Source organism: Lagopus leucura, unplaced genomic scaffold (genome assembly GCF_019238085.1).
Source record: "Lagopus leucura isolate 7727_CA_CO unplaced genomic scaffold, USGS_WTPT01 210-5_obj-0_obj, whole genome shotgun sequence".
Classification (NCBI taxonomy): domain Eukaryota; kingdom Metazoa; phylum Chordata; class Aves; order Galliformes; family Phasianidae; genus Lagopus; species Lagopus leucura.
The window spans coordinates 9,591-34,112 of record NW_024964810.1 but is presented as its reverse complement, the minus strand read 5'-3'; the positions used below and the strand labels follow the sequence as shown (position 1 = coordinate 34,112).

The 24,522-nt window shown below is 50.5% G+C and overlaps 1 protein-coding gene across 1 annotated transcript; it reads right to left on the bottom strand.

The window, feature by feature from the left end:
- Positions 1–525: 525 nt before the first annotated feature.
- RNF169 (ring finger protein 169) lies at positions 526–23,217 on the bottom strand. The gene is made up of 6 exons (XM_042892260.1): positions 22,884–23,217; positions 14,762–14,838; positions 9,078–9,224; positions 8,194–8,306; positions 6,999–7,098; positions 526–5,368 (listed from the first exon to the last, which is right to left on the bottom strand). The coding sequence occupies exons 1-6, from the start codon at positions 23,215–23,217 to the stop codon at positions 4,208–4,210; spliced, it is 1,932 nt and encodes a 643-aa protein (XP_042748194.1). The 3' UTR covers positions 526–4,207.
- Between the last annotated feature and the right edge of the window lie 1,305 nt (positions 23,218–24,522).

Below are 24,522 nucleotides of genomic sequence, written 5' to 3'. Positions count from 1 at the left end.
CCATCCATCCATCCATCCATCCCTCCATCCATCCCTCCATCCATCCCCCCCTGCTAAGGAGATCTCACAGGCCAAACCCCTCTTCCCCACAGCCTCCCTCCATGCAGTTGCAGAGTGCAGTCAGGTCTCCCCTGAGCTCCTCTTCTCACCCTCAACAATCCCAGCTCCCTCAGCTCCTCAGCAGCCCTGTGCTCCACACCCCTCACCATTTCGCTGCCCTTCTCTGCACGCTGCAGGGCCTCAACATCTTTCCTGCAGTGAGGAGCCCAAAACTGAACCCAGCCCTCGAGGTGCGGCCTCAGCAGAGCTGAGTGCAGGGGATGCTCACCTCCCTGCTCTGCTGGCTGCACCATTCTTAATGCAGGCATATGAAGAACATCATTATACTCACCTTTGTATTGTTATTATTTGCAAAATATTAATCAACAACTGCACTCGGTCACAGGCACCCGGAATTTACCCAGAACAGGCAGCAGTGGAATCACCACGGTTTCCCCAGCAGCAATTTCAGCACAGCCAGGCAGCTCACTGTCAGAACCTGGTTTTATTCTGCTTTAACCTGGGCCTTTGTCCTGCGGTTAAAGTCCTCGATGCTGTTAAAAGGTACACAGGATTCGTACACGGTTGGCATGTTTCTGTTTTGTGACAATTTTTCACAAGCAGGATTTACTCTGTTCCAAATGACAGAAGCCACAACATGACGGACTCTGCATGTCATTTACCCACACATTTACACATGCAAGTCAACGGTCTCTGAGCAACTCCCATTGCTTTTAAAACATTCAGATGAAGCCACAGTGGTTCAGCTGAGATCCAAAATGACCGCAGTCTCTCACCGCACCGCTGCTCCGATGGCAGGGGAGGAGAACACTAAAAGCACAACGATTTAAAGCGTACTGGAAAAAGTGTAGCAACATCGATATTTGTTTCAAACAGCTCGACAGTAAACACCAAGAAAACCAGGCATACACGAAACCTTTCGTCATCGGTTGGAGATTTTCCTGTTTGCATAGTGAGTAGCTAGTTCTAGGGCTGTTCTGATGTGTTGCCGTGCTTTGAAGATAGAGGGAAGATAAAAGTCTGTGTCAGAATTGCACTGTGCATGGAGGTGGCTCCAGTGCTGAGCTGGTGCACTGAGCGGTGCTCCAGGAGATGCCCCCCAGCTCTGTCGTGACATCCCACCCTGTCACGATCACATCCATGTCATGGTGATACCTGCTGTCATCATGGTTACCTCGCAGACCATCGTGGTGACACAGAAACAATCCTTGGTGGGCCCTGGTTTTCCTGTGGGATCGTTTCCAGTGGGATCCCTGTGAGGGATGCTGGGGGATGGGTTCTGTAGGGTCAGGAGATGGCGAGGAGCTGGGAGCCCTGTGGGGCCGCTGCCTCCGGAGCAGCGCTGAAGGCTTCACTTTCATGTCGGCGATGGTCTTTAAGGCTTCTACCTCTCCTTGCTCTCGTTGATACGACACAAAGAAGCACTTGTTCAAGCTAGACTTTGTGACTACTGTGCACTGCATGTACAATAGCGTTGGAAGAAAAATACTGACAATATAGCACAACGTCATACAGGCATCTCGCATCACCCCTTCTTTTGGCACTTTTCCTTCGTTCCTCTCTTCTCACCGACTCCGAGCACGAACCGTTCTGTACATCTGATCCCATGCAGAAGGCTCCAAAGCATCCGAGCTGCTTTGTAGAGTCAGGCAGCATCTTTGGCAGATTTGGTGGCCGGGTGATGGCACCACACTCCTAGGGACGTGCAGGATGGTGGGCCACGGTGGGGGGAACAACCAGGAGCCAGTGCTGGCCTGTGGGCTTCCCCCAGTGCACAAGAGGAGGTGACTGCAGGAAGGATGAAGGTCAGGAGCTGCTTTCCAGGAGGTGCAAACCAACGGTTGGTTCCATCTCAGGGCCCCTGCAGATCCTGTGCTGCACCCAGCGCTCAGCAGCAGGTATTCTGCTTCTCCAACAGCACTGTTTGTGGCCACCACTGCCCATTACAGCAAGGGAGGCCGGGGATTTCTGCTCTTATCAGTGAAATGATATACCACTCCTTTTTGTGCAAGCTGCAGACAACATTTAGAGGTCTCCTTCCATCCCAGCGCAGGTGGGGCTGGGTTTTAAGGGAGCCAGCTGCTGCCGAAGCCTTGTATTTAATACATAAATATTTATGTAACTCGTCTTTAAAAAAGGAAAAAAAAGGTATTTAAGAAGACACTGGCCTGGTGCATTGGGCTCCATAATCGTTCTTAAGAGGGGAAAGAAAGGATACATTCAGTGTGGAAACCCCACGGAAATGTGAGTTTTGGTTTGCACGTTTGCTTCGAGAGTGCTGAGAACCAGAAAAGAGAAAGGAGGAAACTGTTCCAGGATTAACCATGAGCAAAAGGCAGCGACCAGATGCAAAATTAACAGGCAAATTTAACTCATGGGAGGAGAAAAAATCACTGTGAGTTTCCATCCTGAGCTTATTCTATAGAAACCAGTGCAGAGGGCAATTTCAGGCTGTTGCTGTTGATGTCTACATCAATCTTCTAGGTCAAATTGGAGCTCCAATTGCTCAGCCTTCTTCCGATTCAATACATGATTCGAGTCCAAAGAGCTGCGAGGGAGCAGGGATGGTCCCAGAGATCAGGGAGCATCCAGTTGGTGTGTGAAGGAGATCTGGATATAGATCTATATATTACGGAATCACTGCTATAAGCTTTCTCCAAACAAAAAGTGTCAATCTGTCGAAATATAGTATTTAAAATATATAAATTTTATCCATTAAAATATAAGTTTTCTTTTTAAAAAAACAAAAAACAAAACCAAAAATCCAGTTCCATTAGGAAAAAGGGTCCTTGCAGTCACACAAGGACGTGGAAGAGAAAAATAAAATCAGTTCCTTTGTTTTCTTGTTGTTTTCAAAGAGGAAGACATTCAGCCGTTTTTTAGATAGGAGGAATTTGGGCAGTGACAATTCTCTGGGATTGGTCCCATGCTTCAGGTCCATCCTGCAAAACTCATCTCCCCGGCACCGGCGTTCCTCTGAATGCACTGCAAAGCAGCACCCGTAGATGAAGCTGATTCTTCCTGAGCCCAGTTCCTCACAAGAACCCAAGGATCACTTTGGATGATGGGGAAGAGAGGGGAAAGGTGGGAAAGCCCCGAGTGTGGCTGTCACCAAAGGCACAACTCTACCCCACCAAGCCCAACAGCTCCCCCAGCCCCCGGCAGCCCCGTGCCCTTATACCTTAAAGGAGGTTTGTGCAGCATTGCTCACCTGAGCTGTTAGTGGTTTAAGCAGTGAGGAGGGTGGCTTGTACCCCCTGCACCCCACGGCAGGAGTACTGGGCTCCCATTCCATCCATTCTGCACTCACTGCGTGCTGGGAGAGGCCAGCCCCGCTCCCTGCACTGCACCCAGAGCCCACAGTGCCTGCCTCCTTCTTCCCAACATCAGGGCAGCATTTCCTTTTCTGGGCTTCAACGTTTAGAAGGGAGGTGAGACTCTGGGTGAAAAGCTGCATTGTTCCTTGGGTCGCAGTGCCTGGAGGGTGGCTCCCAAATGCTCTCTGCCCCATCATTAACGTGAACGTACAAGTTCCTATAATGCTTTTCTATAAAAACCTGATTTTACAACTTTTTTTCCACTGCATTTGGCCTTCTACTTGTAGAAGACAACCTCTGATCTGCACTGCTGGTGCAGCCAGCGAGATACATTCATTGGTCAGCACTGCAGGTGGATCCCCTGATCCCTCCTGCAAATCCCAGGATGGGACCAGCCTGGTTTCCTCTGCAAGCAGAGCTCCGATTTCTTGTGGAATATGGACATGGCAATGAATGGATGAGGTCCACCATGGAACAGCTGAGGCTGGCAGGGACCTCTGAGTCCCACCCAGCAGGGAACAGGGTGCCCAGGACCCAGGGTGCCTGTGCAACCAACCCTTCCAGCCAGGACAACCATCAGCTGCACTGCAGTGCACTCACAGGATGCCAGACCTCTCTCAGACCAATGGACCAGCCAGGCTGGAGGAACTTGTCCTTTTTTTTGTTACATCTGGAAGGACTCTGGCTTCTCTCTGAACTGGACCTCGAATGTCTTATCACCAAAATGAAAAACGACAGCGTGGGTGGAAGTATGACAAAAAAATAGCTTTCCTATAAGATAATTTGATAAACCTCATCGTCCTCTAGAAAGGCAATATCGTCCACCAGTGCTACTTGGCACCCAGAGTGCTCTTCGACCGCAGCAGGTACCGATCCACCCTGACTTTCCTCCTATCCACTGTCCTGTTCTCGCTGTCGAAGATGCGCTGCAGGTGCAGGGCCAACCTCCTGTCCTCCTCCTCCTGCTGCAGCTTCTGCTCCACCTCCCGCACCAGGCGCTCCTCCAAGCCCGGCTCCCCTGCTGCGTGCCTCAGTCTTTTGACAGAGCCGTTGTGCTCCAAGTGCTTTGTTTTGCAGCGCCTCTTCCGTCCCCGTCGTAACGCTGGCGGCTGTTCACTGATGATGTTCTCGACGGAGTTGCAGGTGTTGTTCTGCACGTTGATCAGCTCGCTGTTGTTCAGGCATTTCAGCTGCTTCTTCCCCGACAGGACCCCCAGAGTGCTGCTGTCTGGCACCCCCATGACCCTTCTGCTCAGCACTTTGGGGCCCAGATTAAGACAGGATTTGTCCGTGAACACGTTGGCTTTGACGTCAGGGGCTTCGGACACACGTGCGTGCAATGGGGCTGTGTTCAACCGCATCTCTGTTTCAGCGCTGTTATCTGTTGCTAAGGCCTGGGAGTCCCTGTTCCTCTCGCTCCCCCTCTTCATCTCGCTGATAGAAGGAAGGAAATCCAGCTCAGGGTGAGGGTCTCCCGTCGCATCTGACAGCAGCTGATCATCCTGAATCTGGGAATGTTCCTTATGGGCGATGTCAGGAAGTGTAACGTCCTCCCCGGGTTCCGAAGCCAACGACGTAAGGGTCGCTTTTGAGAGAGTCTTTTTAATCTGGCGCTCCTGAAAGATCTGCTCCCATTTTTTCAGTATTCTGGGGCTGGCCTCGTAGGTGGTGGGTTTCTGCAGGCTCCGGCTGAGGTTCCTCGGAGTGGATTTTATGATGAGGGGGCTGAGGACACGGCCGTCAGGAAGCCTTTTGGGAGGTGTGCATGGCGAGCAGACGATGGGTTTGAAGTGGTTGAGCTCTTCTGAGATGCTGTCATTGCTCTCGGGGCTGATGGATCGCTCTGGTCTGTGCAGAGCTGAGAGAGACGACGCGGGGTTGAGGAGTGGGCGCTTCTCCGCCGTCAGGTCCGGGGCAGAGAGGCAGCGGTTGTTCTGGGTGGAGGAGAGAACTCCCAGCAGAGGTGTTGATGCGCTGGTGATGGGTGGGACCTGCAAGGCAAGGTTTGGCTGCTCAACAAGCTTGTTACGGAGAAGCGAACGGGCAAATATGGGCAAGGAGAAGGGGAGAAAAAACGTGGCATGGGGCTGCAGCTCAGCTCCTCCTCTATGCAGTCTGGTTGCAGCACATGTCACCGCCAACACCGGACATACAACACTGCCAACACAACACAGCACCATCACAGAATCACAAAATGGTTTGAGTTAAAAGGGGCCCATAAGGCTCTGATCTTATTCCCTGCAATGCACAGGGACGCTCACAGCTCCATCAGTGCTCAGAGTCCATGCCCTGACCCTGGGTGTCTCCATGAACGGGGCATCCACCACCTCTCTGAGCAACCTGTGCCAGTGCTTCACCGCCCTTACCAGAACAAAATAACTTTTCCTTCTATCCAATCTAATATCAGGGTCTCAAATTTATTTTAGTGTTAGAAATGCTCTGGGATAGGGCAAATGGCAACCCCTCTGTTGGTGAAACAACGTTGAGGAGCCCCAGCACTGTCCTGGCTGCAGGAAGCTACTTTCCTCAAAGGTAATGTTCACCAGAGGGCTCTTTGCTCCCTAGCAAGGCACAGGGGAGCAAGAATCAATACCTGGCCTGGGTTTAACACACTCCTCTATAAAAAGTTGTCTGTGTGCCAGAGGCAGATCAGTGCATCCTCCGTGAGCATTCCCCACACAGCGCCAGTGTGGGGACAATCTCTGGCAGAGCTGAAGAGCAGCATTTCTTGTCCTCTCCTAATGCTGTTCTATCTGGGATGTGCCAGAACCCACCCGTACATAAATCTGACCTAAAAGCTGCACATAGTCAAAGGTAAACGGTTCCTACTGGCTTGTTTTGGAGTCAAAACAGGTTCGTGGGACATCCCTGCAGCACAGCTTTTATTGGGCCAGGCCCATACGTCACCTGCTTGAAAAAATGAATGGCCAGGGAGGGCAGCTCAGACACAGACCCTCACTTGGAGCTCAGTCCAGTTTAGATCAGAACTGGACCAAGCTTTTAACAAGAGACTCCAGACCACGGTCCCTGCCCACTGAGACATAAGGCCTGGTGCACAGTGTAACAGATGTCATTAATTCCCTGGATATGAGGGAAGCAAGACCAGGCTGACTCTTCCCACAGCAGAGTTCAGTGAAAGCATCAAAGAAAGTATGCTAGCACCAGGGGAGCAATGAGTTTTGCTCTACTTACGCAACTCTGAACAACTCTGAACAACTTTTTAAGCACCTCTGAATTAACAACAGGGGAGAAAGTGGAAGAAGAGAGGATTTTCTTCTCAGCTTTTATGATTTTTAACTTTAACTTCCTTTAACCAAAGCTGGGGCTTCAGCCTTGGAAAGAAAATGAATTACAAAACAAAGCAATGAAGAGAACCCTTCCAATTTCCAGCTATGCCACAACGCAAACAAACAGCTCAGTAAGCTGTCTGCTCTCCTGCCCTGTAATTTCAAACCTGACAGGTTTTTATTATGAGCTGCAAGGAGATGATTGGCCCAGGGCAGTAAAACCACCACAGAACCAGTGTCTGATACAAGCAGATTGCTGGCACTGTATGACCTCAGATAAGGACGTGACACATCAAACCCTTTCTCGCCGCACGCTGTTGGGAACAGGTGGTACCTTTGTTTTGTTATGTGGGGCTGATCTCTGCCTGCTCTTTGATCTCTCCTGGATGGTGTCATTGCAGCTCCGACTCCTTTCCACCTTGGAGGTTAGGTTCCTGTAAAGCAATTACATGAGATTGCTCTTTATCTTGGAAGCAACACGTTGAATATCCCCAGCAGAAAGGACACCTGAAACCTGGAGCTGCAGGGACCACGGCTCTGCAAGCAGAGCCCCAAACCCACAGGTGGGTGTTTGATGGGAACAGCTGGCTGCTGCCCACCTCTGTGCTGAGACCTCACGGTCTGCTGAATGAAGCCATCAACCAAAAGCAGTTGGGGTAGATGACCTCTGTAGGTCCCTTCCAACCAAACTGTTGTATACTATGCAGAAATGTCATGTGATAGCGATAGTCTCGTGATGGGATGACGGTTGGACCAGATGATCTTAGTAATCTTTTCCAACCTTGACGAGTTTCTGATTCTAAATGATCTTGGTAAGAGTTGGAATCGAGCCATGAGCCCTGCAGGGCTGTGGGTGCTGCCTGCATCACTTCAGGGTGATGCCACAGCACTGAGCAGATGCTGCCCAGGGTTTTGGCCACGCAAATCTCCAGCTGAAGCTGCAGATGGAATGACAGCTCTGCACCACAGCACCCGAGTCTTCCCTAGAGCATCAGTCTATGTTCAAGGGCTCTGTGCTAAATACCCTGACACCTCTACCCCTCGTAACTAATTGAGATCAGAGTTAATGACAGCACTACAGAAGCCCGTGTGCTGCTGGTGTGAAGTCACACTGCGTTACTCAGCTGCTTGCAGTGCCTCATGCAGCAGCTCTCACTGATAACTGGTTTGGGGCAGATGCTGCCTCTTAACATGTGTGCTGGAGATAGATCCAGCACTCAAATCTAACATGAAGAATTCTGTACTTCTGAGTTTTGTAACTTAAATCTACAGTTAGTGATTTTGCAGCTTCATGGGATGAACAGTAAATGCATGAACCCCCAGGATTTTACAGCAGGCAGGAGGTAATCACAACAGATCCTACATTGACCAATTGTTAAATTCCAGAATAGCAACTGCTTTTTTTTTGGACTGCAACAACCCTTTTAATTTAATTCAAAGCATCTCAGCTACATTTGGAACAACAGCAAGAAGAGCAAGACAGTTACATCTGCACATTAAGCAGCCTCAATGGAGTCTCAGCATCTTACCCTGAAAGGAAAGCAAAGGAGTAGGCACTGGTCTTGGAAACGAATGCCGACCGATGTGTTTGTTTGCCTTGGAATGGTTCTTCATTTTCTGAATCCGAGAGACGTTCAGGAAACTGAAGTCAATCAAGGAAGAGTTAGCTGACATATATGACAAGAAGAATCACTTGGAAAGTAAAGGTCTTTCTTGCAAAGGTATTAATATTCCACAAACCCCTGATGCGACGAGGCCTCCAGGATATAAACTGTGAATGCAACCTCCCAGCAGATGCACATGCTCATACAGTTCTCTTCACTGGAGCTGTAAGAGCTCCAGTCCCCAAAGATAATAATGCAGAAATAAGCACACAGCTCCTGTGTACAGCTGTGAAAGGTAATTTAAAGATCAAGCACTGGATGAGCAGTAAACTTGAGAAAATCCTACCAAAAAGGTACTATGGGCCATGAGCCAGAGCCCACATAATCCTCTACCTGTAATTCTTAAGAGCATTTCCTATGGAGTCTCACAACTGGAAGGAGAAATAGTGCCACACTGTAAGGGACTTGTGGAGACATGCTCCAGGAAAGGCTGTGTGCCACCTCTGCACGTTCAGTGCAGCTGCACCTTCAGTCGTGAGCAAACTGGGTGGAAGAAGTGGAGACAAACCTCCAGAAAGACATTTGTGGTCATGATAAACCTTCTTAGAACACAGGTCTTGTTAGTAGAAATCTTTGTGAACTGTTAGCTCGTATCCTTCAGGGCCATAGAGAAATCAGTCCTGGAAAGCATGTAGAGTCAAAGGAAGAAACATCTTAAGAAACCTAACTCCTGCTCCAGGGTTGAATCTCAGCAGTATTTCACCTGGTTGGTGTCTGTGATGTGGACTGGAAAGTACAAGCTTACTTACACACTCCTGGTTCACTTTGAGCACGAGGGAGTCATCTTTCTTCTGCTGCTCTTCCATTTTTCGCTTTCCTACTTCCACGTCATCTAACATGAGCTTGTGAATCAGGTCCTCAGAAGCTTTTTCTTCTTGTACCTTTTCTTCTCTCAGCTGGAAACAACGACAAAAGAGACAGCATAATTGAAATGCTTTGAGTTCCACACCTGGTTGTCAATAGTGATTTTCCAAAAAAGTTTGGCCACAACATTTAATTTTGTTTCTCCATTCCTCTGCTCTGCTTTCCTCATAAGCAATCATGGGAAGACTGTTTTCTTTCTACATCTACACAAAGCAGGGATGTCACTGCAAAACAGCAAAGGCACTGTTAGATGCAATGTTTGACCGTGAGTTCTCTGCCAAACTGGTTTCTAAACTAGAGAAAAAAGCTTCTGTCTACTTGTGGATTATCACACTACAAATTAATAGGGCAGAACAATGCATATACACAATAGTTTCATGCAAGCTACAACATTCCTGTCTTCAAATGGACTGCAACACTACACACACAACTTGTCAGGTAGACAGACAGCACCACCTGAATTCACACTTGTGAGTTATGGCAATCCCCATGCCATGTAAACTTCTGCTGTTTCATGGACGTGTTGGGATGGAGACCCAGACAGACCATCCAACCCTCCGATGGCCATCAGGAGTCCCAAAGTTGCAACTTGATTTTGAATTCTCACCCGTTTTTAGACATTTTCTTGTTACTTTTAGCATGGTGGCTGGCAGCAATTCACAAAGACTATGAAGCAACATTGTTTTACTCACATGTGCTGTACTACAGCACTTTATGAACCCAAACGAAGGCTGAGTGAAAGCTGAACAAGGAATCCTACAGAACTGCATGGTAGCCCCAGCAGTGTCCTGCCTTGTTTCCCATGAGCTCTGCACTGAACCGTGGTGTTGCTGCACCCCATGGACTGTGCTCCTTCCATTCACTGCCCCCTGCTTAGAAGCACAGAGTATCTCAAGGTGGGAGGAACTCCCAGCTCCATCCAACCCATGTGGCTGAGAGCAGCATCCCAGTGCTCCCTGACATCTGGTAGCTTAGGGCTGCCCTCCTGGGAAAAGCACAACTCACTGCTCAATGGCTGCTTATAACCAGCTCAGATGGACCCTTCATTTCCATCAGCCCCTCCTGGCCAGACTGTGCCTACACAGAGGCTTCAGCCCTCCTGAAGCAAAGGATTACCCTAATGGGGTCACAGATGGATGGGCTGCGACGAGATGTGCTGTTCAGAGCCAACAAAGCCCTCCTCTCCTCCTTCACACCTCTTAGAATCACAGAATCATTCAGGTTGGAGAAGACTTCCAATATCCCCAAATCCAAACCCATCCCATCCCCACCATGCCCACTGACCATGCCACATCCACACGGTTTTGGAGCACCTCCAGGGATGGTGACTCCCCCACCTACCTGGGCAGCCTGTGCCAGAGCATCAATGCACTTTCAGAGAAGAAATTCTCCCTAATATCCAACCTGACCCTCCTCTGGTGCAACTTGAGACCCACGACCTCTCATCCCATCACTGTTTCCTTGGAGCACAGGCAGACCCCACCTCACTACAACCTCCTTTCAGGCAGCTGTGGAGAGAATAAGGTCTCCCCTGAGCCTCTTCTTCTCCAGACTGAACCAACCCCCCTATCTCTTCCTTTTGAACAAGGTGTGCAGCATGCACTTGGATCCATCTGGCCACGCTGCCCAGGGTAACACCACAACACCTCTCCTCCCTCGTTTCTCAGCCTCTCATCTCTTCCTGAACTCAGCACTTGTGCATAACGCCACGAAGAGCCCACCTAGGTGCCTGGATGGAACTTCTCTTTCCACTCCACCTCTATACGTGGGCCTTCTCAATGAGTCTGGCCTCTGGTTGTCAGCAGCAGGTCTGCGCTGCTGTTTCACAGTTGTGCTCAGCACAAGGATCCACAGAACGGTTGGATTGGACGGGACCTTAAGGATCATCCAGTTCCAACCTCCTGCTCTGGAATTACAGTTCTGTTTCTGCCCCACAGCTCAGTGTGGGATCTCCTCGTGGTTTCCCACCTTCCTGCTAAGACAGCAGCATCCTTCTGCCTCCCAGTGCCAATGGAAATAAAGGCACCAAGCTTTCCTGGGGTTCGTGCAGTTGCACTGCAGCCCAATAAGTGAAAAGAGTCAGTGACACTGCAACAACAACCGGCTTTTCAAAATATATATGCTCTCTTTTTCTTCCCTTTCTCAAGGTTAACAAAATAAGCATGGCCGTGTGAGCGACCCCATCTCAGAAGCTGAAGAAAGAAAACCGGGTTTGCAGCGCGCTGCACAAAAAGCAAAGTGTAATTTTGAGATGAGGAAGGATCCAAATTCTACTGAATCTGAACCTACAGGGATGAGCGAGGGAGGAGGAGGAGGAGAAGGCACAAAGCAGCAAAAAGCCTCATCTGGGTGATGGTGGGTGTGTAGCAAATGGTTCCAAAGACAGATTTTGCTTCTGGTTTAGCGATGCTTGAAGACACATCTTTGAAATCCTGATCTATTAATAATCTGAAGCGAGAACCATCATCTGACTGAGAGAGATTACTGCCATGTGACTGAGCCATGGGTAGTACAGGACTCTGCTGCACATTTTGTGAGGTTTCTGCAGTGTTTTTGTGCTTTGAGAGGCCTCTCTGGAAGTATCTGAAGCAAAAGGTCACACTGAGGCTCGTCATAAAGATGACTGAAATCCCACCCAACACTTCCATCCCTTCCATATGAATGGAAGGAGCTAGATGGGAATCTTGGCTTTTTCTCCAACATACAAAATCATACCCAACTCCCAAGCATAAAGCCACAAGCTTACACAACAACATGTAGGAAGGAATATCTAAGAACTGTAGGCAAACCTATGGGACAGCAAGTTGAAGGTGCAAGCACAAGGTGCCACATGCATCACCAGGAGGCAGTCATTTCACAAAGGGGGGTAAAAAAACATGGCATAAAAGGAAAACAATTCTTGTCCTGCAGGTAAGAAGCAAGTGCTTGACTCTGAAAGCCAGATCACCCAGTGTCGAGAAAATCACACCGCAAGATGATCCACTTCCACTAAGCTTCTTCCTGCAGAATGATGGCCACTACTTTGGTTTTAACTGCATGAGGAGGGAAGAAGGTCCAAGGCTTTGGAAAACATTTAACAGGGGATGCAAAAGCTGCTGGAAAGCTGAAGACAACAAAGGTTGTCCTCATGTCACCACCACGTGACACCATGCGCCTCCAGACAGAGGAAAACCCAGTTACACACCAGCTTTGGTCCCCAAATCTGAGCCCTCTGCATTCTGATTTCCCCTGAAAATCAGGGGCACCACGCGACTCTTTCTCCCAAGAGTTAAAAGAGCCAAGAGTTAAGATTTTGCCTGATGCAAGGGAAAAGCTGGAATTTCTGCTGTGATGATGGAACAGAAACCCCCCTCCCATCTCTCCGTGAGCACAAAGGGGAAGCCAAGAGCCAAACATCCTCAAAACACCAGAGGAACGTTCAAGCATCTCCTTTACACAGATGGGGAAGTGAGAGGTGCTGGTGCACGTTTGTGTGGCATCTCCTTGCTGAAGTCAAGCAGCAGATGCAGAGACTTCTGCAGCCTGCCGCCAGCTGACTGTGACTCAGACTGCTTATCTGAACTTGGTTTGTTGCACGTGAAGTTAGTCATTGTGTGATCAGAATAGGGAAATGGTGACAAAGGACCCACAAGCCAGGAAGGCTGTCCTGCAGAGATGCTGTACAGGAGTTACACGGGAGAGAAGATGGTTTGATCCCTGCAGGAATCATAGAATAAGATCATAGAATAGAATAACAGAACCATTAAGGATAGGGAAGACCTCCAAGATCCCCAAGTCCAATCCCAGCCCACCCCCACCATGCCCACTGACCGAGTCCCTCAGTGCCACATCTGCCCTTTATCTGAACACCTGCAGGGATGGTGACACCAGTGACACCAGCACCTCCCTGTGCCAACACATTACCGCTCTTTTGGAGAAGAAATTTTCCCCAGTCTCCAACCTGAACTTCCCCTGATGCAACCTGGGGCCGCTACCTGCAGATCTCAACCAGGCTGGAGGCACCTGAAGAGCATTGTCCCAGTTCAGCACAGCAAGCCTACGTGCAGCTGAGGGCACAAAAGCCTCCTCTGATCACACCAAGAACTTCTCCACAAGCAGAAATTAGAAGTTCTGCCTCAGAAACCAGGAAAACCTGCAGAAACGATGAGCTGGCTCCCAAATCACGGTGGGAATTCTCTCACTCAGTTAGCAGGATATTCATAATACCCTGGCAAAGTCTGCAGCTAATATCTACATGAAAAGCTTGCTTTTTTCTTTAAGTAGAACAGATCCATCCTCCAGGTTCCAGCAAAAATAAATTCAATTGCCAAATACAGTGATGCACGTTTAAGTTAATTAATAAACCAGACTTTTGTTTCTAAGTGCTCAGTCTTGCACTGCTGCCTAACCCAACAACTCTTCAACAAAGCATCTCAGTGTTGCTAAAAGAGCCACAGCACCCGACAAACACAGCACAGTCTACCCAGCACAAGTAGGCTGGACCAAAAAAGTTCCCATTCCTTACCATCAATTAACCAAAGGTTGCAATCAAAGCGATCCTAATGAGGCTGCACTACTAACTGCGTGGAGAAGAAGGAGAGAAAACCCTTCCCCTGTTTAAAATTCCACCTAATTCATCTGTGATTTTAATATAGGCATTCCCTGAGTAGCTGTTTACCTGAAACACCACCTAAGCTGTACTTTCCTGCTTAGTGTACGAGGTTATCTTTCCATCTAAACATTCCAGCTCTTCCTACGTTGTCGAGACCTTCCAACAAAAGCCCAAAGAAAATGTTATCAGTGACAAATCTGCTCCTTCTCCCCAGCAGGAAACCCAACAGTGGGGAACATCCCAAAGCAGAACGCATCATGGTGCTGCTCCAGCTGTACTGTGCAGGAGTCCAGGAACACAGCAGGAGCACAGTTATGGGATTCAAGCAATTGGGACTGGAAATGATTAGATGCTTAGCTACAGCAGTCCTTGCTTTTGCCATGGTGTTTCTTGCCTCAAATTTCTGTCCATGACAAGCCATTGGAGGCATTTCATAGAATCACAGAATCATGGAATCATGGCATATCTGGGATGGAAGGGGAGCTTAAAGCCCCTTCCAGCCTCACTCTTACTGTGGGCTGGTTGACCCCACCAGCTCAGGCTGCCCAGGGCCCCATTCATGGCCTTTGGCACCTCCAGAATGGGGCCCCCACAGCTCTGTGCAGCCCATGCCAGAGAATTTCAGTGACTTAAGATTCAAACAATCCCTTTTTTTTAAAGGTACTAAATGCAAAATTCTCTACAGAATTGCCTCCAGGGATACAGATGCTCTCTCAAACCCTTTATAATCGAGGTCCACCAAGGACTGTCCATCTCCAGGCTCTGGAAGGCAGCCCAGGGCAGCAGGAGCTGACTTCTGCACGCCTGCCTGTTGCCAACACCTCCCTGAGCTGGCTGAGCAGCAAAAAGGGAATAAATGACCTTTGTTACAGAGCAGGGATGAAAAGCCCTTCGAGCTTCCTTACAGGTAGGATGGCATTCCTGCTGGAAATCCATGCGATTCTGGAAGGAAAGCTGCAGTTACACTGAGTACTCTACCTTCCTTAGCTGGCTTTCATATTCTTCTCGAAGTTCCCCCGGTTTGCTTAATTTGATGGGTGCTCTGAATATAAAATCTGAAAAAAGAAGGGAGAAAGGAAGCACGTTTAATGCAGGCTGTTGGGCCACCCATCTTTGCTCCTCCTGTGCCCCACTGCCTGTAAAAGGTTTTTGCAGACAGCGCTGGTAACGTGGGCAGCACGCAGTGCAGCTGTGTTGGCTTTCCCCAGCACAACTATACCCACATTGCTGGTTTAGGGAGTGTTTTCTGTCCCAAAACACCACCACTAAGTTGGCCCTAAGAGATGATTTCCAATGTGGAAGCGAGCAAGCGGCCGGCACTTCTACTTTGCTGCAATTTGCTTGTTTTGCCACCAAATACCTCAGCGTGTGTTTGCCTGTCAGCTTGAGCCTGCAGGCACAGCCCAGGACCTTGATACAGCCCCAAGCTGATGGCTGAATGCATCTTCTTGGCTTTTAAATTCACCAACAAAACCCCCATAGCTGAACTCCCAGTGATGAAGTGGGAACACAGCCAGTGCCCACATTGTACCAAACCACATGGAACTGCTGCATGGTTTGCTTGCTTCAAAAGGGAACAAACCTCTTGCAGTGGAGTACAGACTTTGAAAAAGCTTCCATTCCCTCTTGCAAGAGCTCATGCCATAAAGGAAAGTGCCATGCTGGTGCCACCATGTGCAATGATGGTTCTGTGCCCACACTGATCGCATCCTTGAGCTCCCTGTGCATGTCATCAGGTTGAATTTCCATCTGCAGCGTGCCCACAGCAACCAACAGCTCCTGGTGGGTGCTTTAGGTTGGCATCAGATCTTATCCTCCCAGCTAAAAAGGTGTTTCCTCCTTCCAGGGTCATAAAAGCATGTGGGTTAACCTGGGGAGACGAGCGAGCCGTAGCAACAGTCCCATCACTTGCTTCAGTTCAGCAAGCCAGAAGAGATGCTAAATGATGAGACGCTTATAAAGTTCTGCTGGTTTAGCTAATGCACCCAGGTGGGGGCAATTCCAGGTCCAGCATCACTATGCAGTAACTGGCATCTCTCATAGAGACATAAAAAAAAAAGACAGAGAGCCCAAATTCCTAACTTTTGTTAATAGAAATGCAAAAAGAGCCATTATCAGTAGGGCACATTGAACGCGTCTCTGCTCCCCTGGGCCTTCAATCCTACACCCTCCTTGTTCCCACAGGTACCCACGGTGTGTTCCATACCTCTGCTTCATCATGTCCTAGTTTTGGGTGCCACCATTAATCCCAGCTGGAGGTGCTGGCTCGATGCTGCCCTATGTGCTGCCAAGCAGAACGATGGCAATGTGTGAGACCTCGAGCAAATGCCTCTTGGTTGGCTTTGCAACAGAATTCCTGCCTGGTTCTTCTCCTGAGGGAGCTGCAGAGGAGCAGGGATGTTCTCTGAGTGAAGGGCTGCAGGGAAAGGCTGGCACTGGGACGTGGGCTTTGCTTTGAGGGTGATATTCACACCAAAACCACAAGTCAGCATCAGCATCTGTTCCTCAATGCTTGCAGCCAGGGCTCCCATCCTGTTTTGTGCTCAATCACAAAAATACGACGGGTTCTTTGAGAGGACAACACACTTGCTATTTTCTAATCTTCCCCATTTTAGCCCTCCAAAGTTGGCCCTGCAGCCAGGCACTGTTCATCTGCACTCCTGAGCAGCACTTGGAGAAAATTCCATGCAGATGGAATATAAAGATGCTAAAATAGCCACCTCAGTGCAGAAAGCCTTTGGTTCCTTGTCCTGCAGCCAAAGCTCCAGTCTAGGCGACCTTTAGATGCCCCTTCCAACTCATCTGCTTCTACAGTTCTGTGATTCCATGGGCTCTGCTGCTTGGATAGATGCTGCCATCTCCTCTTTTCCCCTTTGCTCCTAGCAGAAACAATCAAAATCTTGAGATTTTCACAGCTTTTTGTTCCCACTTCCAGCAGTTGGTATTCTGCTTTGTGGAATGAGATCTTGATGCTTTTGAAACACAGAGCAAGTTTTCTGGCCGTGAATGCAGAGAGGCTTGGAAACAGGTTTCTGATGGGAGTAATTAACTCACTCAAAGTGGTTTATTAAGTAATTATGTAAAGATATGCCAGTGGAACGCTTCATATAGATCATAAACAGCCTTATGAGGACACAGAAAGGAATATTCAGGGAAGATTTCCCCCTCGTTCCTGTCCCCAACCACTGTATATGAACAACTCGCATTAATTCAATCTCACCTCCATCACTGGTAGAATAATTAGGGAGCAAGGGGTAAAGAAGTAATGATAGGAGTACATCTCCCAGGGGTGAGTGGTATTTTTGCACCTGCCATAGATATGGAGACATCCACCCTTCTTCTTTATTGAGAAAATGAAGGGTCTGGCAGCATTAGGGGGGATGTGTGTACTTCAGAGCAGCCTTCATACATGCACTACGCTATTGCTGTCCACATCTCACTCTGCACAGAAGTGCATAAAGAAACAAGACAAGAAAACGAGAGATCAGGAACCCAGCATGGTACAAAGAACTTAAATACTGGCTTCACACCTCTGTGGATAAAGAAGAACAGGCTGGGAGGCAGGCCCGTCACACGAGGTTTCCTCGAGTGGCTTTTCCCAGCTTGGCTTCCAGTTCCTGTGATAGGTGGGAATAGGATAATCTTGATCCCAGCATATGAGTACCAAAAAGGCTTTGCCTTTTCCACTCAGAATCACACAAAACCCCATACCAAGCTAGTCTGGGTATAACCATTACTGCAAAGGAGCACAGCGCTCATCCAGCTCCAACCCTGCTGTGTGCAGGTCGCCAACCAGCAGCCCAGGCTGCCCAGAGCCACATCTAGCCTGGCCTTGAATGCCTGCAGGGATGGGGCATCCACAGCCTCCTTGGGCAACCTGTTCACATGACCTTTGTTGGACAGCCTTAAATTAAACACATGCCATCAAGCTGCCATGCATCACCCATGCTGGAAGAAATCAATGTGCTGCACTGAGTGGATGTGGGATCATGTCCCTGCTGTTCACACGGTGTGGAAAGACTTTATCATGACTGCACTGTGCTCTTGGGGAAAAATAAAGCTGGAGACAGGCTGCAGAAATGGCAGGAAATGAAGGAACCACGAGGAAATGCTCAAGACTGGTGTAGGCCGGCAGGCTGAAAGGGAAACCACAGCCAAAACACTCAGAGGAAGGATGAGGAAGTCATGCTCCAGGCCTGGCAATTAAAAACACCCTCTTATAAAGGGATCAGTTATTAATTGCTTTGCACAGCTACTGGGCAGGAGAGGAACAAAGGCAACCAACTGATTTTACAACAAAGGAGATTTGGATTAGATAGCAGGCCAAGTTTTCCACGCATTCAGATCCTTAAACAAAGGTGGCCGTGGAACCCCTAATGGAGGTGTCTTCACTGATGGATGACACACGTGTCCATGAGGAGTGACTGAGGCACATCCATCCCACCTTGGTAGGAAGCAGCAGGCTTCCCACGACCCTTCCAGAAACACCTGCTGCTCTCTTGCACAAGTCTTCTCTGCCCCTTGACCACTTTATTACAACCCCCAATCAAGCTCTTTCCTCAAAAACTGAATTTCTGCTCCTCTGCTCACTTCTCCTTCAGTTCTCCACTCTGCTCCTCTGCTCACTTCTCCAAGTTCCTGCAGGATATCTACAATGTCTGATGGTAACATCAGGAGTGAGAGGCAGAAATTGACACACGTGGGCGAAGCTGGTCTTACGCTGCCTGAGATGACAAAGCTGAGTTCTCATCTGCTTTTCCTTCCACAAGATTCTTTCTGTCTCGACGCCAGGTAGACTGCTGTCCTTGGAGAACACCGAGCATCCTTATTTTCTTGCAGTCTGGCCTAAGCAGCTCACCAGGAGCATGGTCCACGTGTGTCTGTTCATCTCGTCTGGCTGAATCTTCCAGCACCCACTGTCTCCACGTCCTGCCCTGCTCCCAGCCTCCCATCTGCTGTACCTATCTGTTTCCAAGGCTTTCAACAGACAACTGTTTGGCTACTAGAAATCTCACTCAGCCAAGTACCTTTAAGCATTAAAGCATTACCCTGTATCACTGCATCTTCAGTTCAAAATCTGCTCTTACAGCAGCAGCCATGGGTGCGTTTCCAGATGCAACTCATCACCAGAGATGCCCATGCAGCACAGAGATGGGCCACAGGACCCACAGACCAACCCATGTCCTTCTAGTTGGGCAGCTGAAGGCCATCAGATGGCACAGGGGCTCTAAGGGCAGGCAGGTCACCTTTGCCCCGCTCACCTCCAGCCAGTTCTGTTGGGCAAGAGTCACAACAAGGACTTTGTCTTCATACCTGTTTGTAGAGCACACAAGCCCTGATCCCAGCTGCAGCCTCCACAAGTCCACTGTTACGCAGGAATGCCAGTGAAGGATACAAAACAAGACTGGAAATCAGAAGCAGTCAGTCAGTGTAAGCTGGAATAATCCAGCTATGTCAAGAGGTAGCATCTTTCATAGGCTTGTAATACTTAAAAAAAGATATTAAAAAGTAGTTTCCCAAATTAGTTCTGTGGATTTCAAGTGATACAGTTCAGCATATCAACTTCTTGCATGTTTGATAACAGAATGGTGAAACTGGGGACACCTCTGGTCCCTCTGCCACCCAGAGCAGGATGCCCAGTGCCACATCCAGGTGCCTTTTGGAGATCACCAAGGAGAAGACTTCAGCCCCACTCTGGTCCCTGTGCCAGTGTTTGGTTACAGGACAGTAAAAAAAAAACACGCGTATTCTTATGTGGAATAGAACTTCTTGTGGTTTAATTCATGGCTGCCACCAGGTACCATAGAGAAGAACTTGGCTGCACTGCCCTTACTGCCTACTCTCAGGTATCTGTGCACAACTGGAGGTCCTCCTGAGCCTTCACCAGAACCAACAACCGAAACAGCAAAAGGCAAAGTGACACGACATGCAACCAGAAAAGCTCCTACAAGCACATCACTGCAAAAGGCAGACTAAAGAAAACATCATTCTGCTGCTTGGTGGGCATGGTGCTGATGCCAAAGGATGTGGAAAAATGCTGAGATGCTCAATGCCTCCTTGCCTCAGTCTACATGGAACAGCCCCAGCAGCCTCAGGTCCTGGGAAAGCCTGGAGCAAATAAGACTCACCCATGCTGGAGCAGTGATCATTTTAGGGAATTTAACAGACTGGAGGCACATAAGACCATGGGACCTGATGGGTAGCACTTATGTGCTGAGATTTGGCCAATGTCTTTGTAAGGCCGCTTTCAATTGTCTTTGAAAGGCCATGGTGACCAGGAGAGATCCTTGGAGCTCTGAAGAAAGCCAGTGTCACTACTGTGACATTCCGTCTCGACAATGAGATGGAATGACCAGCTGGTCAGCCTCGTGATATCAGAAAGGTGGTGGAGCAAATGATCCTGGAAAGCATTTTCAGGCACATGATGGACAAAAAAGTGACTGGGAGCAGTCAGCAGGGATTTACAAAGAAGGCAGGTTTAACTGATGTGGTAGCCTTCTGTGACGAGGTGACCACCTTGGTGGATGGGGGCAAAAAAGGATGTTGCTTGCCTCGACCATGAAGGGCCGTGAAGAACAGAGAAATAGAAAACAACCCAGGTTGGAAGGGACCCACAGGGATCACTGACCCCAAGCCCTGGCCATACACAGCATCCCCAAACCCCAACCCTATGGCTGAGAGGTGTCCCAGTGCTCCCTGAGCTCTAGCAGATGAGGGCTGTGCCCGCTGCCCTGGTAGCTGTGCCATGCACACTGTTTTCCAAGGCAGAACCTTTTCCTCACCCCCACCTGACCTCCCGTGATGCAGCTCCATGCCGTTCCCTCGGGAACCAAGATGTAACGAGCACAAACTGGAACAAGACAAGTTCCACTGAATGAATCAGAGTGGTCAAGCATTGGCACAAGTCGCCTGGAAAGGCTGCAAAGTCTCCATCCTTGGAGAGGGTCAAAACCCACCTGGACATGGTCCTGGCAGCCTTCTTCTGGTGGTCCTACTTGAGCAGAAGGCCCCAGGGGCGGCTGCCAACCCCAGCTAGTCTATGACCACGATAAACCTGGCTGTAGTCGAAATAAAGTGCATCCCCTGCTCTCTCTGCTTCTAGTAGGCTACCATTTGTAATCTTCAATTTCCGCACTATTAGCATGACTCACAGAACAAGCAGTCAATTAGCTTTACAGCTTTCAGTCTGATGCAGCCACCTGGTGCTGCTTCAGGACAGGCCTGATCTTACCAGGAACACCATTCCAGACGAGAGCTCATTTTAGCTCACCTCATTAACCGTTAATTGAACCACTCCACAGCCTTCAGCACAACCATACGTCGGCAATTCCACGCAGAGCACAGCAGTTTGTCCAGCACTTGGGTAACACCACAGGCACATCCCTGTTCGGATGCACTCTCCACATTTCTCCATGCTAAGATCCCCTGCCGTTCCCTCCAGTACATTTTCAGAGTTTTAGGAGGTTCAGAAAGAAAATGACTATCGATGTGACTGCTGCAAAACACACGCATCTCGGGTAATGCGAGACAAGCAGAGACTTGAAATTAATTTGTTTTTAAATGTAAGTGTTCCTGCAGCGTGGCTGGATATTCCCATGCAGGCCAGGCCAGGGCAAGAACCGTCTTGGTGGGAGGTTTTGGGGAGGAGCGTGGCTCGGCGGCGGTCCGTCCTCCAGCTGCTTGGCGCAGCTCGCTGCCAGACAGCCCTTCTATTCATCACATCCAGCAAATCCTTCCGAATTCGCTTCCAGTGGAGGTTAGTGGGGTGAGTTCAAACCACCAATTTAAGCCGTTTATGCTCATCCTGCCAATTTCTCCCGCGGCGAATGAGAGGGTGCTGACACATGCATGAGGCGGGAGCCCAGAGGTGAGGAGTGGCTGGGGCAGAGCTCAGCTGGTTTGTGGTGTCCATCTGGAGCTCAACGCAGAGCTTCCAGCGGTGGAGAAGCGCTCGTGGTGATGCAGATGATCTGTGCCAACACTGCTGCATCGTCCCCCGGAGCGTCACACTGTGCTGTCAGTGCAGACAGCCTGCTCTCCATACAGGGAGGAAATGCCTTAAAAAAAATAAAACCTCGGAAATGATGGACTTTCTGTCAACAAAGACTGGGACATCCCTCAACACAAGAGCTTTCCTCTTGCGATGCAGCAGGAACTCATCCGGTGTTTACAACCCCTGCAGGTTTCCTCTGTAACCATTAACTATTTGGGCAGTGCTATTACAAAATAACTGGCTGCTGGCCACTGGATGATCCAAACTGGTGCCACCTTGGCCATGTGACACTGTCCCCACTCGGGACTGCCCAGTTCCTCCCAGTGCCAACAGTGAGAGAAAGGAATGGGTCCTCCTGTCACTGGCACTGCCCTGGAGAAGGGGATGAGGTGTTCTCCCATCACCAGTGCCTTTCTGGAGAAGGAAACGGGTCCTCCTGTCTCTGCTGTTGTCTTGGGGAAGGGGATGGGTCCTCCTGTCTCCAATGTCTTTGCGGGGAATGGGAAGGGTCCTCTTGTCACCGGCACCTTCCCAGGGAAGGGGATGGGTCCTTCTGCCACCAGCGCTGCCTTGGGGAAGTGGATGGGTTCTCCCACCTCTGGTGCCGTCCTGGGCAAGGGGATGGGTCCCACTGTCACCACGTTCTTCCCAAAGAAGGTGGCAGGTCCTACTGTCTCTTACAGGCCCCTTCATCACCAGTGCTTCCCCAGGGAAGAGGACAGCAGTCTGAAAGCTCTCACCCCAGGCCGTGAACAGAGCTAACTCCAGATATCAGGAGGATTACCCCTTCCCCACACCCTCTGCCTGCAGGCGGTTGACCACAGCCCCCTCCACACAGCGCAAAGCTGAGCCCCTACTACTCATCACACCTCCCACCGCCCAGCCGAGCCTCCGCGCACCGCCCCCTCCCATAGAGCCCCGCCTCCTCTCACACAAGCCCCGCCCACCATGCAACATGGCCACGCCCCCTTCTGGCCCCGCCCAGCGCCTCCCCGCACTCCCTCCCCCCCCCCACCCCCCCCCCCGCTGCCGCCGCGGCGGTTGGGGCCGAGGAGGGGGGAGGGGAGGAGAGGGGAGGGGCAGGAGCCGCCGCCGCTGCCGCCGCACCTGGGTCCGGCGGCCGCTGCTCCGCGCCTCCTCCTCCTCCTCCTCCTCCGGCGGCCGTCGCGTCGGTGCGGGCCCGGTTGGCAAAACGGCTGCGGCAAAGCGGGCAGCGCAGGGCCGGGCCCTGCAGGCAGCGTTGGAAGCAGGCGAGGCACAGCGAGTGGCGGCAGGGCGGCGTCACCGCCTCCCCCAGAGCCTGGCGGCACGCCGAGCACTCCGCCTCCGCCTCCTCCTCCTGCTCCTCCGCCCCGGCCCGCCCTCGCCGCCTCCGCCGCCCGCCCCGCCGCGCACAGCCCGCCGCCCGGCTCCCGGGGCCCGCTGCCGCCGCCGCCGCCATCTTCCCGCACTTTGAAGGGACAGAGCGCTGAGGCGAGGCCACGCCCCTCATGCATTATGCACGAGGCGATGTATAGTCATGAGGCAGCACCGCCCCGTATCGGCCCCGCCCTCGTGGTGGCACCTCCCACCTCACTGCATATTCATGACACAAGTAAATAAGTAGGGATCTCGCCGCGTCTGTTCAGTGGGCGCGAATGCTCTGGCTGAGGGAGGTTTGGCGTAGGTTGAGGCTCGCCTCAGAGCGGCGGTTGCTGCTCCCAGCGCGATGCCGTCCCTCTGTGGCCCTGTATCATTGCATATAGCGTACAGAATCCCCTAATCCTTTTCTACGTTGATTCGCTGTCGCTGCTTACATTTGTGCTCACAGAATCCCCAAGGTTGGAAAAGACTTTCGATGGGTGGACCACTCAACGCTGTCTGGACGGTGGCACCGTGGGCAGCAGCTCAGGGTCCAGGTGCAGAGCTGTGCTGAGTGCTGCTCCTCAGGGCTGGGCGCTGGGAGCAGGGTTAGCGAACATCTCTGTGGGTGACACAGGCAGCGGGATCGAGTGCATCCTGAGCACTTTGCAGATGGCACCAAGCCGAACGGCGTAGTCAACACGCCAGAAAGAAGGGATGCCATGCACAGGACCTGGGCAGGATGGAGAGGCAGGCCCAAGCCAACCTCGTGGAGTTCAACAAGGCCAAGTGCCTTCCCAAAGCCAGGTGCAATCCCAAGCACAGACAGAGGTCGGGCAGAGAATGGCTTGAGAGCAGCCCCGAGGAGAAGGATGGAAGCCTCAATGCCAGCTGGCAATGTGCGCCGGCAGCCCAGAAGGCCAACGGTATCCTGGGCTGCATGGAGAGAAGTGTGAGCAGCAGGGCAGGGAGGTGATTCTGCCCTCTGCTCTGCTATGAGAGGCATGCTAGCCTACAGCAGGGGGTTGGGAGTGGGTGATCTGCAAGGTCCTTCCAATCCAAACCACTCTCTGATACCATGATAAACAGCAGCATAAGTAGAAAGTGATGATAACAATAAGGAAACCTCCCCAAAGTTAGCAGTATGGATGCCATGAGATGGAAGAAGAACTGTGGGTGTAAGGAATGAGAAAGTTTATTCTGAAGGTTGTTCAATTAGTCTTTAATTGTGTGCCAGCTTCTCGGTTGTCGCCTGTGGTGGAGGCAGGAAGGCTGACAGTCTTGGTGGCTCCTAAACTTCCATGCTGGCCTCAGCAGCGCTCGGTTACGGTGCTTCCTTCTCTTCTGGACGTGGTGTCTGTGGGATTTCGGAGTTGGGCCCATCCATCCCTTTCAGCCTCTTGTT

What these genes read in the sequence shown, in the direction of transcription:
- RNF169 (XM_042892260.1), bottom strand. Translation starts at nt 23,217, where the DNA reads ATGGCGGCGGCGGCGGCAGCGGGCCCCGGGAGCCGGGCGGCGGGCTGT. An exon ending in TCAAAGTGAACCAGGAGTGT is followed by an intron (nt 8,307 to 9,077) that starts GTAAGTAAGCTT and finishes GATTGACTTCAG; the next exon opens with TTTCCTGAACGTCTCTCGGA. An exon ending in TCCTTTGCTTTCCTTTCAGG is followed by an intron (nt 7,099 to 8,193) that starts GTAAGATGCTGA and finishes ATTGCTTTACAG; the next exon opens with GAACCTAACCTCCAAGGTGG.